Raw genomic sequence first — 17,940 nt, 5'->3', positions numbered from 1 at the left:
ACTGCGTATATGTTTCTGTTTCTGTCGTCAACTTTCTCCACTCGGACATTAAAGGACGTTAATATTGAAGCCTGATTTGCAGGTGCGCGAGTGGCACTTGATCCCGCTCTGGCATCTAGTGCGTTTCTCGTGTTCCGTCCGCATCTTATCATCATCATCATGAGTCTGACACGCCCAACACAGGGCAAAGGCCCCTTCCTTGTCTCTCCAATTAACCCTGTCCTTTACTAGCTGCATCCACCGTATCCCCGCAAACTTAGTCTCATCCGCCCGCCTAATCTTCTGCCGCCTCCTGCTACGCTTGCCTTTGCTTGGAATCCACTCTGTTACCCTTAAGGACTAGAGGTTATCCTGCCTTCGCTTTACATGCCCTGCCCAAGCCCATTTCTTCATCTTGAGTTCTACTAGGATGTCATTAACCCGTGTTTGTTCCCTCACCCACTCCGCCCTCTTCCGATCTCTTAAGGTTACACCTGTCATTTTTCTTTCCATTGCTCGCGGCGTTGTCCTTAACTTAAGCTCAACCCTCTTCGTTAGCCTCCACGTTTCTGCCCCGTAGGTGATTACCGGTAAGATACAGCTATTGTATACTTTTCTCTTGAGAGATATTAGTAAACTGCCATTCATGATCTGAGAGAACCTGCAATATGCGCTCCACCTCATTCTTATTCTTCTAGTTATTTCCCTCTCATGATCCGGATCAGCGGCCTGACCTAAGTCGGCGCATTCGCTTACCACTTCCAGCACCTCGCTACCAGTTATAAACTGCTGTTCCCTTGCGAGACTGTTGAACATTACTTCGGTTTTCTGCATGTTGATTGTAATACCTACCGTTCTGCTTTGCCTCTCTAACTCATTTATCGTGCTTTGCTGCTCATCTCCTGAGTGTCATAGCAAGGCAATGCCATCAGCGAATTGCAGATCACTTAGGTATTCTCCATTAGCTCTTATCCCCAGCTGTTCACATTCCAGGCCTCGGAACACCACCCGTAAACAGGCGGTGAATAGCATTGCCGAGATGGCGTCCACATCTATATGGCTTATACCGCGGACAGGAGCGACGCTTTCTTGTGGTACGATACAGATACGACTGCAGTTCTAGAAGAGGCCTGTGCGGGACAGGCAATGCGGCGAAACGGCAACTGATGGCCCCTTCGGGTAGTCAAAGATTTCTTTTCAGAGTGCATCCAAGAGTAAACTAGGCATCCGAAGACGACGGCCGAACGCTAGACATAGAGATGAATTAAGGTAGTCTCGTGCGACCGATCAGCCGCAACTGGCTCAGCACAGGGGTAGTCGTAACGCTTTGTTCTCCAGTTCTCGCAGTTGATCCGAATTCTCGTTTGGACTGCTTATAATGGCTCCCAGAGAGTACTTCGAAAAACAAAATCTGTTTCTGATCACTGAACAATCGGAGATTTTTAAATAACGAATAAATCTGTAAAAATATAAACAATTAGATAGCACCTTTTGTTGCCAACACGTGTTTTCATTTGTGTCTCCCATTTTGCATTGTCTTTGTTAACGTTCTTCACAGCTGATGATGATGATAGCAAAGAACAATAATGACTGAACTTATTTGTTGTGAGACATGCGCAATAACTTGAGTGACACGATCTCAAATTGATCACCTGAATGTAGCATCAAAAAAGTGTAATGTTCGTAGTTGAGAGCAATTGTGGGGAAGCCACATACACTATTGCGTGATTTCTATTGCAGCTGTAGCAGTGGGCACCGCTTATAGGTTATGCATGTTAACTGGCAGCATAGGTTGCCAATTTAAAGCCGTCGTTGAACTACATTCGTTGATATTAGCGACAGCGTGAAGGTCCCGTGAAGCAGAATACCCGGCGTCGGTGGCGTGACCGAAAATCCTCTTTGTTTGACTTCGCATAGTGGCGCCGACATGTGGAGGTCACCGGAAAACTCCCGCGATCTGATGTACGCGGCTGTCCCAAAAGGTGGCGCACGAGCAGCAAAAAGTTTGTGTTTCATTTCTCAGTCCGGAACCTGCGGAGTGTGGCTACTATGTTGTGATGAGTTATGCCATTGTTAATAAAGTAAATTGCTCACATTTGTGTTTTGATCAACACCACACGATGATATTAAACGAAGTGGTGGATTTGCGAGTGCATAACTGAAAGTTCTTTTTCATTCTCTGGTGCCCTACGGCAAGCAGGAGAGCTAAGTATTATGTGCATGAGCTTCTCAACCCGCTGGAACTCGCTTCTTACTCTCTTTTGCTGTTCCTTGTGCAAACTAAAAATTTCGACGCCGCCATCGCATACGCTCAAAAGCATGTTGTCGTTTGTGCTCGACCCATGCCCCCACTTGCTGTACCCATGGTTTAACAAAACGGCAAAATTCAGGGGCCAGCGAAGTCACCCTAGCGATGACCTAAATGTCTGCCGCGAGGACTTTTGACTGAAAAAGCGACTCTCGCGACAAGCGAAAAGCGTCACGAGGTCATTTTGTCGGATGCAGAAGCATTTGCATTCTATGGCGACGGTATTTTTGGAATGCATAGCCGCAGTGCCCACCTAACGTATACATCTGAGAGGAAATACGAGCTTATAGCCGAGTACTGCACATTCTGGGTACATGACACGTGCACAAGTGCGTAGAAACGGTAACAACGCAACGTGCCTTAAACGTCCTGGATATTTAGTTTGGTTTATTGGGGTTTAACGTCCCAAAGCGACTGAGGCTATGAGAGACGCCCTAGTGAAGGGCTCCGGAAATTTCGACCACCTGGGGTTCTTTAACGTGCACTGACATCGCACAGCACGCGGTCCTCTAGAATTTCTCCTCCAAAGAAATTCTAGCCGCCGCGGCCGGGATCGAACCCGCGTCTTTCGGGTCAGCAGCCGAGCGCCATAACCGCTGAGCCACCGCGGCGGCCCTTAGAGTAAGATTATTCACTACAGCGAATAGTGAACCAAGTTTCAACTAAAGAATTTGGGGAGTAACTCTCCACTAAACAGCCTATTGAGACGAACGCGGTTGGATGTTGCATAGACGGGGCGTTCCTTTTTATGCATTGCTTTTACGCATTGACCGCTCCCATAAATCACTATTTTTCAGGCTAACAATTAGTTATATAGCAAAGGACGTAAATTTATGATCAGTGCCTTTCGATTCTCAAAACGCATTTGTCATGCATAAAAGAACATGCAGCCACATGCTATGCGGAACCTCTTACATCATGAGTTAGTATCAGTGTGGACCTTGCGTGATAATAAGCTGAGGCATTTCCTCCTGCTCCTATGTACCTAACAACCTGGAATGAGCTGAAAACACCGGTGCGTTGCGTGAATAATGAATTGAAAACGATTTTGTGCCTGTAGTTTCAATCTCCGCCGGCGTGAGCTCTGGAGTGCAGCTCGACGTCACGGTCGACCTGCCAGCCTCGCCTACCACATTCTCGTGACAACAACGTCGTCGGCAAGCAATAGTTCTTCCTCTGAACAATAGCTGCGTTCGGTGATGTCATAATAATTGTGGCGAGAGCAACTCGAGTTAACTCCATTCGGGTGTAAATGCCGAGCGGCTGCTCGCAGAACATTCAGTATAGTATCAAAATATGCTCCACTCAACGCCTGCGACTGAAACTTCCTTCAAGGCATCTCCTTGCGCACCTGAAGCAAATTACATCACTTGTTTAAGCTGAAAATGTTGTGTCTGCATCCTAATTATTAAAAGAATTACATGAACTGTAAGTACCTAAGCACTATCAATCGTTATTTTTTTCTGTTAACAATTATTTGCAACTGTACATTGCTTTTGCGCCCCCTGACATCTGAACCCCACGGCTTGCAACTATCAGTAGTCAACCAAAAGGACAGTACTTTCGGTATCAGACTCAGCTCATCACAAACGTATTGTTCTTCTGTTGGCAAGACACCAACAGGATTTTTATGACTGAAGTCGTAAAAATGGTCGTGTTCTGCTCCTACCATCGCTTCGGTGTCACTACGCTCTTGCAGCGTGACACCTCCTAAACGGCTTGTAAGTGGACTCTCCCACCCGCCGATTTCTCGTTGTTGCGTTCCAATGTCCTCGGCTTCTCCCGCCACCTCTCTCCTGCGTCGGCTCCATATATTCTTCGCTCCTGCGCCAGCGTTGGTGTCCAGACTTGCATAATCAACGGACAATAAACGTCGACCATGTAACCATTGACCCGGCTCCTCGCGATTATCCCTAAAATTTCCAAAAGAATGTTTGCCCTTACCTACCCCAGGTAGTGAGTAATCTATTAAACCTCCGAAGGTTGCTAAGCTTCCAAGGCCTTCAAATATTTTCTTGCCCAAATCCACGCCTGCGTTAAGGATTCCCATAGCAATGCGAGGACTTTCGTCAGCCTTAGGCCCCCCTTTAGTCGGGCCTGTACTTATTTTCTGTTGCGTAGTGGTGGCGTCAGGATTTGGCCACGATGCGTCAATTTTGTGACCTCTAGGTCCTCTCTGCCTTGTTTTTTCGTCCATACTCTCCTCATGTTCCGCAGTTTCGTTCTGTCCCCTTAAGAAGTCATCAGTGACCTGGGGTGGACGGAACTTTCGGCGGCCCTTTCTTCCTCTACGACGCTTACCTGGCAAAGGAGGCAATTTTTCCTCTCCGGGGAACGAATCGTCATGGCTTACTTTCTTAGGATGCGTTTCGCCATCAAAGTGAGGACCTTTATAATCCCAGTGCTCTAGATCTGGAAGTCCATCAGGTGTCGCGATCCCCACTCCTGGAATTCCGCTTCCCTTGTTTTTGGTTCTGGAACCCCCCTTTTTACTCCCTCCCTTCTGAGAACCTTGGCTGCTTGGAAGCCAATCATCAGTGATCTCACTCGACGTCACATCTCCACCTCCATGGGCCCTCAAGTCGCCGAAGTAACCCCCATTTCCGATTTCGCCCCCTATTTCTGGAAGCCCATCTGTGGGCGCGAATCCAACACCCGGGATTCTGTGGCTCACTTTTTTCTTTCTAGAAGAGCCGCCCTTTGTACCAGCGCTTATTTGGGACTGCCCCTTTGCAGGAGGAGTCCAATCATCAGCGACCTTGGTTGGAGACAAGCTATCGTCTACCTGATCTTGCTTCCAGCCGCTAAAGATATCATGCTTCTTGAACCAATCATCGGACTGCTGCATGTCGTGACCATTTCCGTGATCTGAGAACGAATCACCGTGTGGTTTCGAGCCGTGACCCTTTCCCTTGTTTTGATTGGCGAAGTTAGGAAACCCTTTAGTGCCCAAGTACAAGTCGTCATCAATTTTTTTAGGTGCAGAGTCATCCGAGGGCAGTTCATCATTCGAGGGGACATCAACGCGTCCGTTTCCATGATCTCTACGCCTGCCACTGCCTTTTCTTCCACCTTTAACGCCGTGCTCGCCGCCGTTGTCAGTCGTCTCTTTCTTCTCTTCGTCGGGGAAGATACACATGGATTCGTGTATGCACCATGTACGGGTGCGAATGGTCCCGAAGATGGCCCTGAGGACGAAGCCCTTCTTGCACACGCATCCCGGACCTTCGTTGGCCGAAGAACACGTGTCCTCGCGGGCCTCATTGCAAACCCGGGGACAGCGTTCCCTCTCGAGCACGAACTTCATGTATGACGGGCACTTCGGGGGACATGACTTGATGGGGACACACGGTCCTTTCTTGTATTTCCTGAAACGAGAAATAAGCTGAACGTAAGGTCTAAGCTAAAAATTGATATGCGCGAAGCACAAAGCACAAAGCAAAGCAACAAAGTGGTACTTCGGATGTTGCCTCTAGGCAACAGTGAGAAGCGCTTTTAGGAGCTAGCATGTCAAATTCAAGGGCATGGTCTGAACTTTTGTCTTGTGTGAGCCGCTGCACAAGACATGCGGGGTGACGTCTTGAGAACAGGTGGCACGATAAGGAATGTTGATTAAAGGCGTGAACAATCTGCGTTTAAAAATTCGGTAATGGCAGTGTGACTGGAGAGAAATGTTCCAGCAATACCGCGTCATAAACCTATATGGGTAACTGTATAAAGAACTGCAAGAAACTAAGGTGCTCAGAGTGAAGGCGCCCACTAATGGCTATATATAACATCCTCTAAATTATGGCTTCACAAATTCCAGGCGCCAACTTCAGAGTAAGAAGTTTGGAAGTGTTCTCCAGGTACCCTTCCAGATATTAAAAGCGTTGGGTGATTTGGCGCCGGTTCACATGACTCACATGTAACAACTAATGCGAATAAAGAGTCAACAAAGAAAACAGTAAAGTTGTTCGAACTAAAGCTGTCCTGTCACTTTTTCATGTCTCTGTCTTCGACTCACAATCTAAATAAGATGTGAGTTTTTGTTCCCATGTAGGTTCTTTCTGGCAACGACGACCTTTAGTTATATAGAATACTCATTCGCTCCAACATCTACCATATTAAACTGCATCTCATAAACCCTTCTAACTGTAGTGACAGCTTTCTAGGAAACTTTGCAGCTGAAAAAAAATCGTCCGGTTTCAAGGATCAAAACCGGGTCCCTTGCCTACTCGGGACAGTCGCTCCTCAAACTAAGCCAACCTTGACGGCTGGCCGATGGCAGCGCACACTGTAGTTTGTATACAACTCGAAGTGTTGTTCAATAGTTTGCATAGAAGGTAGAACGACATATGATCCCTGCAACAGAAAAACTTTTTCTATATCCCCTTTCAGACAGCTTTATAGCTTTCTTCTGCAACCGGGACAAAGCGCAAGTGGAGAACTGTTTTACAGTTGCTCTTGGATCGCCGTGCACCAATACAGATGAGCAACAATGACAGAAAGAAACTCGCGCATGGCTCTCGATGAATTTAAACATAACCTAAGTTGGAGCTTAACTTTGTGGCAATTCTTTTTTATTACTTCGCAGAATAAAGCGGTCTCCGGACTTGGGCCAGATTTCTATCCCAACTATGTGATTCTGCGCGCGTGTATGTTAATTTTAAAAAAGATTGTAAATTTTGGATTTAATATTTTGGAGTCACACAGGGACTACGAAGGAGGCCGTAGTGAAGGGCTTAGAAATAAAGTAGACTGCCGCGGCCGTTAGAAATAAAGTAGACTGCCGCGGCCGCTGCGCGGCCGCCACGGTCAAGGTTGAACATGGTCCTCAAGCTCAGTACTCGAGCGCCTTAGCCAGTGACCCATCGCTGGTGGCCAATGTTAATTTTATTTATTTTTACACGCGGCTTTCTTCGAAGCGATATCGATATTCGCGGCACGGGATAAGACGAGGCGAAGTGGGAGTAAATGTTCTTATCCCCGTTTTTATCATGTCTCAGAAAAAATCCTTATAGGTAACTTGTGAGATCCGCCATTCACGCAAGCGATTACTAATAAAATAACATTCGGAAGTAAGAGTTCTTATGTTTCCCAGTGTTCGTTTTTCCTGATAGAATTTTTGTTTAAGAATGTAAGAGACAAAATATCACAAAATTCACAAAATTTTTTCTTATTGAGATGTCGGACTCGTTACAAAGGCGTAAGTGTTAAGTTGCCACCACAAACGCAAACTAGCGTGAACTGCAATAAATTACGATTTCACATCACGTTTCATGAAAGGAAACATAATAACTCGATGACGTATGCCATCACCAATGGTGCCCTCCCATTTTAGCATATATTGATTACCTTTACTGATTCATGGAAGTAATTCCATTAATTGGCGGCAATCTCCTGTTGAACCTTCTATTAAGACCCTTGTTACGTGGCACTTCATTCTACATTCTAAATGAAAATTTAGCAAATGTTAGAGGAAAGCATGCGGTACAGCGGTTGTACCAACCTGCGATGGCTTTGCCAACAATTTCAATACACTAGCGGCAAACTTTGAGAGTTTATAAAGATTCACACAACTTAGTGAAGACTTTGTAGAAGCTTCTATCCTCCCTTTTCCCACCGTTGCGAAGTCTGTCAGCCGTGGGGCATTTCGCTTTTCAACCAACCAGTTTCAAAGTTTTCCATTTCGTGACGTTTGTTACGAGAATTATACAACCAACACTGCGTTCATGACGTTCCAAACAACGCCACCGTGTTGATTCCGGCTCCCTTCCTAATGAAAAAATGTACAGGCTTATATTTAGCCATTTAAGGCATTTAATTTAATGTCATGACTCATAGCTCGCAGTCTTTATTACTGCCATTGAAGGCGCATTTTAGAAATTTTCTCATCATGTTTGTCACGTCATCGTTGCGTCATGTGAAGTGCAATCTTAGCATTCAGTCCAGTACAGTTCTTCCTGTCCCGATTTTTTTTATCGGCGTCTTAAAATGCAATTTATTGTGAAAAAAGGAATGTTCTTCAAAGATTGTGATACACAATTCAACATACTGAGAAAATTCCTGGAATTGTAATGTAACGACCTCGGGAACACAATATACAACACGAAAGTATATAAAGGTGAGGATTCTGGGCAAGAGCAAATTCAAGCAGGCGAGGCTTTTATTGGAAGCCTTTCACATAAAGAAAAAGACAGGCTTGTGCGTGAGTGACACATCAGTTAGGTTGTATGCGGCGCAGTACGATTTTCTGAGCAATAATGTTCGTGCTAGGCGATAAGTCAGGGCTGCGACAAGGCACGTGGTGTGTAGATGTGGGCGTTGCCTGAGGCTATAAATGTATGTGTTTTTTCGAGCCATAAATAGTTGGAAGTTGGCGCCTGTCCGTTGTCTCCTCGTCTCTTTTTGTGTCGTGAAATCATTTGCGCCTAGCTGGGTTTTTTCCCAAGTTTCAAGATGAATAACCAACTAGCCCGTCAACATGCCTTACTGGGACGAAAGTAACACTCCTAACACTGAGAACTAATAGCAAAACCACCTGAGATAAAACATGCTGTGTATGTCCAAGTCCCTTTTAATGTAACCCAACTGACCTAGAACTCTTACAACATTTACTTTTATTGATATTTTTTTTATCGCACAAGTGCGTCAGTAAGATGTTTACAGTCGAAATGTGTCTGAATTCAAGTTGCGCTGTCTTGATTCCTCAACTCACGCCACTCCCTCATTGACAGTAGATCTGGCACCAAATACTGGCGGATTTCGCTATTAAGCCAGCGAACTTATCTAACTTGTCTGGGGGAAACTGAATAAAAAAAATCTCAATGAGAGCAAAATAATGAGTACACTTATGCACGCTGGGGCCACCGTGGTGTGCATTTTATGCAGATAATCAAGTAAAAATTGCGGTTGCGCACCTACAAGAGCTTATCTAGGGACGCTGTCACAATTAGCGCACTATAAGTAGTGCACAAATGTACCTAGGGTTACGTCTGTGCACCACTTCAATTACTACTGCGAATATAACATCCATGGGCACCACTGCATGTGAATCACAGAAGCCCATTCCATAGCTAGCATGAAATTTTAGGCACTAATTCTCCAGTGTTTCCTAAATGTCGCACGTCGTCACTACATGTATCAGATGTAATACGCATAGTTGATAGCCAGTAGTTTTTCACAGTGTTATAGCGGATGCCAGGTTGAAAATGACTGTAGCCCAGGAACACAGAAAGTCATGTAGCCCGAAAATATGCAGGCACAAGCGATAAATTGAAATATGCAGTTGTACTGCCATGAACTCCGCATGGTTGATGATCATAGTGGGAATGATGGATATGGCATGCCTCTGCTGTTACAGAAAGGGAATACAGCCGTGAATAAACTAACATCACTCGTCGCAATGAAAGGCCACATACGGCTATGTCTGAAAAGAGTAGGGCAGACCTTTGCGTTACTCTGCAGAAGGAAGGAGGCTTAAGAATACGGCCAGGAAGAAAGCGCAAGCAAACCTTATGTAAGCAGCTTTGGGTCTCAAAAAATAGCGCAGTTGCAGAAAGTAATAAATAAGGTCGACAGTAGCTTCCCACCGAGCACAGCCTTCAACTTGCTTGACAGTTAGCGCTCAGCTTGTCACGTCCTTCTTTGTCTCTCATTGGACTTGTCCCGCTAGGATGATGAATCACCAGCTGTTCTACGCGTCCGCACAACATGCTTTTCAGACGTGGACCGACAGACCATGCACGCGAGTAGAGCCGATATACCGTATGCATGGAGTTCACTCACTCAAGTATTATGACCGTCACTGTGACGCAAAACGCTTAAACAAAAATATCAATACTGACTTAGCATCCTGATAGAAGGGCACATTTGGTTTCTCAGAGGAAATAAAGGCGGATGGTTTTTAGAAAGTACATAAATTTAATCCCAAATTTAGTACTGGAGTGGTAAAATGTAGTCCATCAACAGTTTACAAATGCACTTGACTAGGGCACTTGTTTGAGGGCGAAGAAATGAGGCACACAACATTTACGTCAACTTCCACCTTCTTACTGTAACTTTTTATAATGGAGGAGCACGAAAAAAAACAACAATATTGAGTTTTCGACACAGCTGCGAAGTCAACTGTAATCTTTAGCTGCCATGATAACTAGAAAGAAAAGCTGATTTCACCGATAACGAGGATGCGCTGATGATCATCCATCAGGTTTTTTTTGAGCTCAGCTGAAATAATCATGCATGTACGATTGTCCCACTAGAATCGAACCACTGACGTATCCTCATGCTTTGTTGGCACCGGAGGCTATACGAGTGCCTGGTTTAACAGCCTTCGTTAGCCATTATAACACTGCCGTTAGACCACACGTCCACATTTCCTTCGAGCAAAAGGGACCACTTAATGCGCACCATGATGCAGAACAGGAGAAATTCGAGGCCCGCGTACTGTGCGATGTCAGTGCACGTTAAAGAACCCCAGGTGGTAGAAATTTCCGGAGCCCTCCACTACGGCGTCTCTCATAGCCTTAGTCGCTTTGGGACGTTAAACCCCATAAGCCAACCAACCATAATAAATATTCATTTTGGTGTGATCCGAACTCGAAAAAGTAAAGCTTCATTTCCTTAGAATAAAATTACAAGTATACTGGAGGTCATCTCTTACACCTTGAAGCGTTTTGAAACCCACGAAATAAATTCGTTCATAGTATTTGCAAACTGCTCCACCTTAGAAATTAAATAATGTTAGCAGGTATTCGTGTATCACAAGAAGGCACCAATGGCGCCATTTTCGTAGCGAAACTTTCTCTAAAAGCGTTACGCAATGAAAAGATATTTTAGCTAAACGAGCTTAAAAATTGAGAACCTGCAACGTATAGCACTTTTTTGAAGATGCCGTGCCTGGAGAGGGCACTTTTTGCCACTGGCTCTCTTGTGGCACGCCTAAGGTCACACATCCGCTGTCACTATCATCGGGAGAGTATGACCATAATCTCGGTGTATTTGGCATGTTCCGTTCACTACGTTCCATGCTTAAATGTACGACGTTAGGAAAGTTGCCTATATATTTATTTATTTATTCAAGGTACCTACAGCGCCTTGAGAGGCATTATTGTAGGGGGGGGGGTGGGGTAAGTACATTAACAGTAAAATTCTATACAACAAAAGAGAACAAAACAGAAAAAAGTTACAGAAAAATGTTAAACTTTCAATAAATACAACAGCATTCTAATTACATTCTGATTACATTATAATTACATTCTGATTGCCTAGATCCCCACGCTTCGCGTTGACGTCGGTGTGGTCGCCGCCCAATCCGCATACCCTAACTCTGAGCATAAAGGTAATTACAGTCTAACCTCGTTATAACAAAGTTGCAATGGCACGGCGATTACTTCGTTATAGCCCTATCTTCGTTACCGCCCGTGTTGACCGAGGCGTCACTGCATATGCAAAAAATTGCCGCCTCGGAAGTTCCCCATCTTTTCACCCTAAGGTGAAGGCCGACTGCAGTAACCAAAATCGAAACACGAATGTCAAATCCAGGTCATGATGCAGTGTATGTTTCCCCTCTGCCATTAATCCGCCTAATCACTCATGAGCTACAACTGCTTTATGTGTCAATTCAGTGGGAGTTGAGTGACGGTGGCTGGCATGTGGGCCTTAGATAATAACAGGTGTTGCGCACCGTATATGTAGACCACTTAAATAAATAAAAGAATTATTACTGCTTACTCGTTAGCTACACTCAGCGCCTGCTTTGTGTTCGTGTGTGTTGTCCGCTTCTGCTTCTCTTTTACATTTATTTATTTACCCACAGCGCCAAGCGGCATTAGAGTGGGGGAGGGTATACATAAAAAACAAACACAGCATAAGCAGTGTCAGCCACGGAAACACGTCCAGATTACATCAAAACAAAGAAAAACAAAAACAGAAAAACTGCACAGAACCACGAAATTGAAAAAATACAATCGAAATACATCAGTTTTTGGGGCAATCTCCCGTCCTTTGTGACAGTGATCTACGCGGTCAGATATATAATGAGTGCCAGTATATACTTCGCTCTTTCAATGCCAACAGAACAATGATAAATCGCGTCAAAAAACTTGAGTCGCAACTTACGTCGACGGATTTCCAAATGCTCCCGTTGCAGGCTTTCTTTCAAAAACTCGGCAGATATATCTTTTCTGTAAATCTCTGACACAAACCGAGCACCTAAGTTGTGAACCCTTTCTAATTTGGCTTTATCTCGCACCGCTAGAGTATCCCAAGTTGTGCAAATTGTGCATGTTTTGTTCGCCATGTCAGAAGCGCCCACAGTGAACATTGTGGCGGTCGTTACCTGATGTAGCCTCTCATGCACTCGCAACCGGGTTTGCAGGGCTTGTCGCACTGTTGGATGACTCGCTTGCCGCAGACCATCTCGCAGTCGCTGAGGCAGCCGTTGAACTTCTCGTGCTTGGAGCTGTCGCATTGTCCGCAGCGCTTTGCCTCGAAACAGTTCTTGGTCTCCTCATCGCGGTAGTAACCCGGCTCGCAGATGCAGCGCCCCGTGCGGCGTCGCCATTCCAGCTTGCGCCCGTCGGTGCAAAACTGGTCGTAGCGCTCCCATAGGCGAGCACGAACTTCGTGCGGCAGCACGCATTTCCGGAAGTACCCCAGCAGCTGGGCGTGTGCGCTATCTGCAAAGACCAAGTGGGCCGTTAGAACACAGACCAGCATGAGCCGAAGCTACACCAAGCCACATGGGCGGCTGAAGACGAATTCTTTGTTCGGATTCAACAACGTAATAATCACAACGGCTGGTCTTTGACAATAACAGCTGCAAAAATCTCTACGCTGCCCATGTTTTAAGGATCACGGACACCTAACTTTTGGGTGCGTTTTGTCTTTTATGTAAATATGCGGACGGCATTGTTATACATGGATTACCACCTGGTATTTTCCTACGACCGGCAAATAATTTATCATCGAATTTCTTTCTCGTGCTGTTTCGGTTACAGTTTCAGCAGCGGAATGAGGGCTGTGACGTCAAAAAAAAATGGTTTTATGTCACGTGAGGCATGAAAAACTACAGTATAATCCTACTTCCACATTCGTTGTCATTCTGGCTTTTGAGGAAAAGTGTCCTCAGCACTCCAGTGAACAAAAACGATGAAGCAGCGATTACATAACGTTTTTCTGTGCCTCACGTGACATAAAACCACTCTTTTACGTCACAGCCATCGTTTGGCTGTTGAAATGGAAACCAAAATCGCATGACAGAAAAGTGCGATTATAAATTATTTAGCGGTCATAAGTGAATATAACATGGTGATTCATGTGTAGTATTGCCCTCCGCATCACTGTGGAGAGCAAAGCCTGCCACTAAAATTAGGTGTCTATACTCCTTTAGCACCCAATGCTCTCACTGGAGAAAAACTGTAGGTAAAGTGACTGTCGCGTCTCCTTTGGGTAATAAAGCAAACTATGGTCTCTTGATGCCATCCACGGTACTTGATACGGCACAGTGACGCGGTGATCAAAGAAATCAGTGAAACAGATGCAGTGGCAAAGACGTATGAATGGCACAACCGGACAGATAAATTTAAAGCTAAAATCTGAAACAGATTCCAACGCTTCTGAGTTGGTTACAAGGTGCTCCGAATGTTTTCATTTTCCGCTCCAAGGTGAAACGTCCAGCGGCTAAACTTCATGAATTAGCCACAGGAAGTTGCAAGATATCAAAGCGAAGTTTCGCAACTGCTACGATCAGAGTCTACTGATGCAACAAGTGGTGACGTCATGCGCAATTACATATCCGACAAATATAAACAAGTACCCTGGTTTAATATTGCGAAGTGCGCGAGGAATATTATGGAAGTCGCAGTCAATTTCTCCTGATCAAATTAGACACCTGTATATTATCAACGTGCACTGATTTAGCACAGCCCACGGCTGCTTTTACGTTTCGCCTCTATCGACACGCCGCTGTCGTGAACAAGTTTTTATGCAGCCAGCACGAGGCGAAGCCATACTGAGCCACTTCGGCGGCTGAAGACGAAAGTTTTGTTCGGATTCAACAACAACGTATGTTTGCCTTATGAAGAATACAACTGATCTTTTGGGGGTTTTTTAGTTTTTTTTTTATAAAAAAAGTCTCACTACTACTGCTACTGCGTCCGCATCAAACTTTAGAACTGTTCAAAGTGAGCATGCTTCGAAAGGAAAATGTTTTTTTTTAAGTGCATTCTGATTTATTTTTGGGAAGAACTTGCTGAGTGCGCGCTATGATTTTTTTTCATGATGTTTCTTGAGAATGTCATGTGGAAAAAAAGGAAACCCTGAATTTGCTCTTTGAGCCTAAATTTGGTTTCATTGTTACATCGAACTCAGCAACGTATACCAAGGATCTTTTTGCCGGAGGAAAATGATTCACAAGTCGGTATGGACAGTCTTTGCCAAAAGTAACCGGACACAGGGGGTTTGTTGCTTAGCCGCGTAGCTAAGCCCTTACGGCAGCCCTTAAGCTATGAATGCGGGAGCGCCGTCAAAAAGGAGCCAGAGTAGTTGCCGTCTTTCGTGCTTTCTGTTGCTGTGCAGTTTCACGCCATATTGAAAAACAGCGCTGTGTTAGTCCCACCCCTTCTCGTCCGCCGCATTTCGCGCTGGTTTTCAATATTGCAACTCGCAACCAACTCGCCCAGCTTTCCGTACTCCATCAGTCTCACGTTTTGGTGTTAAACTCGGAAAAGTACTATCACTTATTCTTTCAGGGATATCGTGTAGCTGTAACCACATCCGTGCAATCCATACCGTTTACAGCGTTTTATGCATCAATGATAGAAATACTTATTCTAGTGAAGCATGCCTTGCCAAGGTAGGTAGGTGTAAAAGCAAAAGCTCTGGACGATGTGTATGCTTCTATATGCTTTGCCTTAGTTCTTTGGTTGCGTATGCAGCCAGAGATTAAAACATTAAAACACCAAACCACCTAGCCCGCAGTAGCAAGAAATTTATTCGCAGGACGGACATACACGCATGCTCCGACCATAGAGTGCTCAGAATCACACCACACGTAGGCGCGCGGATACGCAAGCTCTGACCACATATTGCTTACGACTACATTTGACGAGGGTGCATGAATACGAAAGCTCCAGCCGTGGCCATTTCAAGGCCATGCCCCAGAGAGGTGCTTGGGTAAGGAATCTGGACAATGGCCTATTCAGGATCTCAGTTCACGGAGATGCATGGATAGGCATCAACAAAAACCTGCCCTAAATCACACCTCACGTTTGTACGCTGAGACGCTCCCACCACTTCAGGCTGCTCAAGGCCACTGCTCACGGGGTGGCAAAGATATGGAAGCTTCGACAACACCCTATACCGTATAACATTTCACTGATGTCCATGTACTGCAGCTCAAAATACAGCACACTGAAGATCACACCTCAAGAACGTGCAAGGATTCACTAGATTCAAAACCGTGCATAGAAACACAGCTGAAACACAGCTTAGTCAGAATCACACCTCACTGTGTGCACGGGCAAGCCAGCTACCTAAGCAGCACAGGTAATCCGGCCAATATTGCCAATGGATGGTTTCATTGCGGCCCTTTCTAGGACTGGACTGTGCCAATACGTTTCCAATATTGGGCAGACTACCTGTGTTGCTTGGGATACGGTTCCTGCAAGTTCCCAAGCACCGCTTCTCTCACCTTGAATATGAGCTCCGATGATGGCAATGGCAAGGAACCACCACTTGACAGGGAACGCCATATTTTGTTCTTGGTTTCGACGCAGCGGCTCTGTGGGGGGTCTCCCGCCCTGAAGGGCCTCAAGGAGAAGCGAAGACGTCGTCACGCTTTCTCTCTGCCCAATCTGGCCCCAGAAGACGCTCGTCGAACAATGAGCGCTTGCACTCGCATTGTGCTCCCGTTGCTCGACAAGTCTGAAATACAAAACAGACACCGCTCCGGCGCACAGTGGCCGGCAAAGGCGCAGGTGCGGAAAGATTCTCGTGACTGGAAGCAACTGAGCCCGAAGGCGAAGACGGAGAGCGCTTTTGCGGTGCAATGCAGCTCTACGGAGTGCAATAGATGCAAGCACGAAACGGGTCTTTCAACCTGTTCACTCCTGTGTTCTGTTTTTCTTCTTTGTTCTATACTTTATCTGCTAGAATAAGTGTAATGCGACCGCCACTGCATAGAAGACTCGGGTAATGTTTGCGGTACGGTGTGTGTGACAAATTTCTCAAATCTGTGCAACGGCTAGGAGGGCCACCGTATAGCGGATGACGCCGTATACAGTTCAGCCACCTGGTCGTCTTTAACCTTCTCTGAAAAAAACAAAACAAAAAACAACAACAAAATCATGAAGAAATCAACCGAAGAGGTGGTCAACAAAAGCTTTTTGACTGTAGGGAGTTAGCGGTAGTTGGTTGCTTCCTGATGGCGTCGGAAACTTGCGTGTTACTTCCATTGTTTGAGCTGAGAGCCTTCTAAAAAACTAGATATTTTGCCTTTGCTTCTTTTTTGGATCTGTGCAGTTTGAACGATCGAGAAATTATTCGACAATGTCGCAGGTGTTCGCGAGGCAGTAGGCAACAGCTACCGCTAAAGTACACATTTCAGTACATGAAGGCGAATATTTTTCCTTTCGCGGTTGCTTCTGGCTCTGGCAGCCCTGCGTACGCGTACGAGATTTCGAAACGAAGTGGCTATATACCCTCCGCAGCATCGGCTAAGTGCACCGACCTTTCCGGCACAAAAAGACATGGCCTGCTGTTGAACGTTGCGCCGAATAATCTGTTCCAGAGGAGAAATGCCGGAGTCTTTGGTGTAGCGAAATGCTGAGGCATCAACTGAGGCATCATTTGCTTGTTGCCGCGTGGCAACGCATAGTGGGTGCTGCTCATGGATGTCAAACCCGTCATGGCCTGTTTGCCCTGCCTTCTCTGCCTGCCGTGCCTGCCGTGCCTGCCGTGCCTGCCGTGCCTGCCATGCCCTGCCGTGCCCTGCCGTGCCCTGCCTGCCCTGCCTGCTGCCCTGCCTGCTGCCCTGCCTGCTGCCCTGCCTGCTGCCCTGCCTGCTGCCCTGCCTACTCCGCCTACCCTGACTACCCTGCCTACCCTGGCTACCCTGCCTACCCTGCCTACCCTGGCTACCCTGCCTACCCTGCCTACCCTGCCTACCCTGCCTGCCCTGACTGCCCTGCCTACCCTGCCCTGTCCTGACCTGTCCTGACCTGCTGTCCTGTCCTGACCTGCCCTGACCTATCCTGACCGGTCCTGACCTGTCCTGCCCTGCCGGCCTGTCTGTCTGTCTTGAAGTGAAAATTGAAATGAATTGAAAAAAGCCGATACAAATACTCAAAAAATGGGGCGCCACTATTCAACGTTTTAGCACCACAACTTTAGCCGTTTTGTTTCGGACTTATCGAGCGTGTTGAGGCAATTGAACGAAGCCGGCACAAAAAGAAAACACTAATTTCTGGGGGGGGTTTACGCTTGTTATTCATGATCCGGCTTAACTTGAGGATACCTTCGAAGAGTTCCTGGAGGTCAAAACACGGCTACTCTACCGGTTCCTCGGTGATGTCGTTGCAAAAAGCATTACCGACGCTAACAATACCCTGCTCTGAAGCTCATGTGCGTGTAAAATGGTCGATGTGACAATAAACGCTTATTTTCGCAGT

At 46.1% G+C, this 17,940-nt stretch overlaps 1 protein-coding gene across 1 annotated transcript; it reads right to left on the bottom strand.

Moving 5' to 3' along the window:
* Positions 1–3,729: 3,729 nt before the first annotated feature.
* Positions 3,730–16,246, bottom strand: LOC149330170 (uncharacterized). The gene is made up of 3 exons (XM_089559757.1): positions 15,963–16,246; positions 12,609–12,948; positions 3,730–5,655 (listed from the first exon to the last, which is right to left on the bottom strand). Exons 1-3 carry the CDS (start codon positions 16,021–16,023, stop codon positions 3,741–3,743), a joined length of 2,316 nt encoding a protein of 771 aa, XP_089415883.1. The 5' UTR covers positions 16,024–16,246; the 3' UTR covers positions 3,730–3,740.
* Between the last annotated feature and the right edge of the window lie 1,694 nt (positions 16,247–17,940).

Source organism: Amblyomma mixtum, chromosome 9 (assembly GCF_055824585.1).
Source record: "Amblyomma mixtum isolate Tamu chromosome 9, ASM5582458v1, whole genome shotgun sequence".
In the NCBI taxonomy this organism is placed as follows: Eukaryota; Metazoa; Arthropoda; class Arachnida; order Ixodida; family Ixodidae; genus Amblyomma; species Amblyomma mixtum.
The sequence above is the reverse complement of the archived record's forward strand: the minus strand, read 5'-3'. Positions and strand labels throughout refer to the sequence as shown.

Coding starts and splice junctions, on each gene's coding strand:
- LOC149330170 (XM_089559757.1), bottom strand. CDS start 16,023: ATGGCGTTCCCTGTCAAGTGGTGGTTCCTTGCCATTGCCATCATCGGA. Junction 12,949..15,962: donor CATCGGAGCTCATATTCAAG/GTGAGAGAAGCG, acceptor TGGTCTTTGCAG/ATAGCGCACACGCCCAGCTG. Junction 5,656..12,608: donor TGCATGAGAGGCTACATCAG/GTAACGACCGCC, acceptor TTCTCGTTTCAG/GAAATACAAGAAAGGACCGT.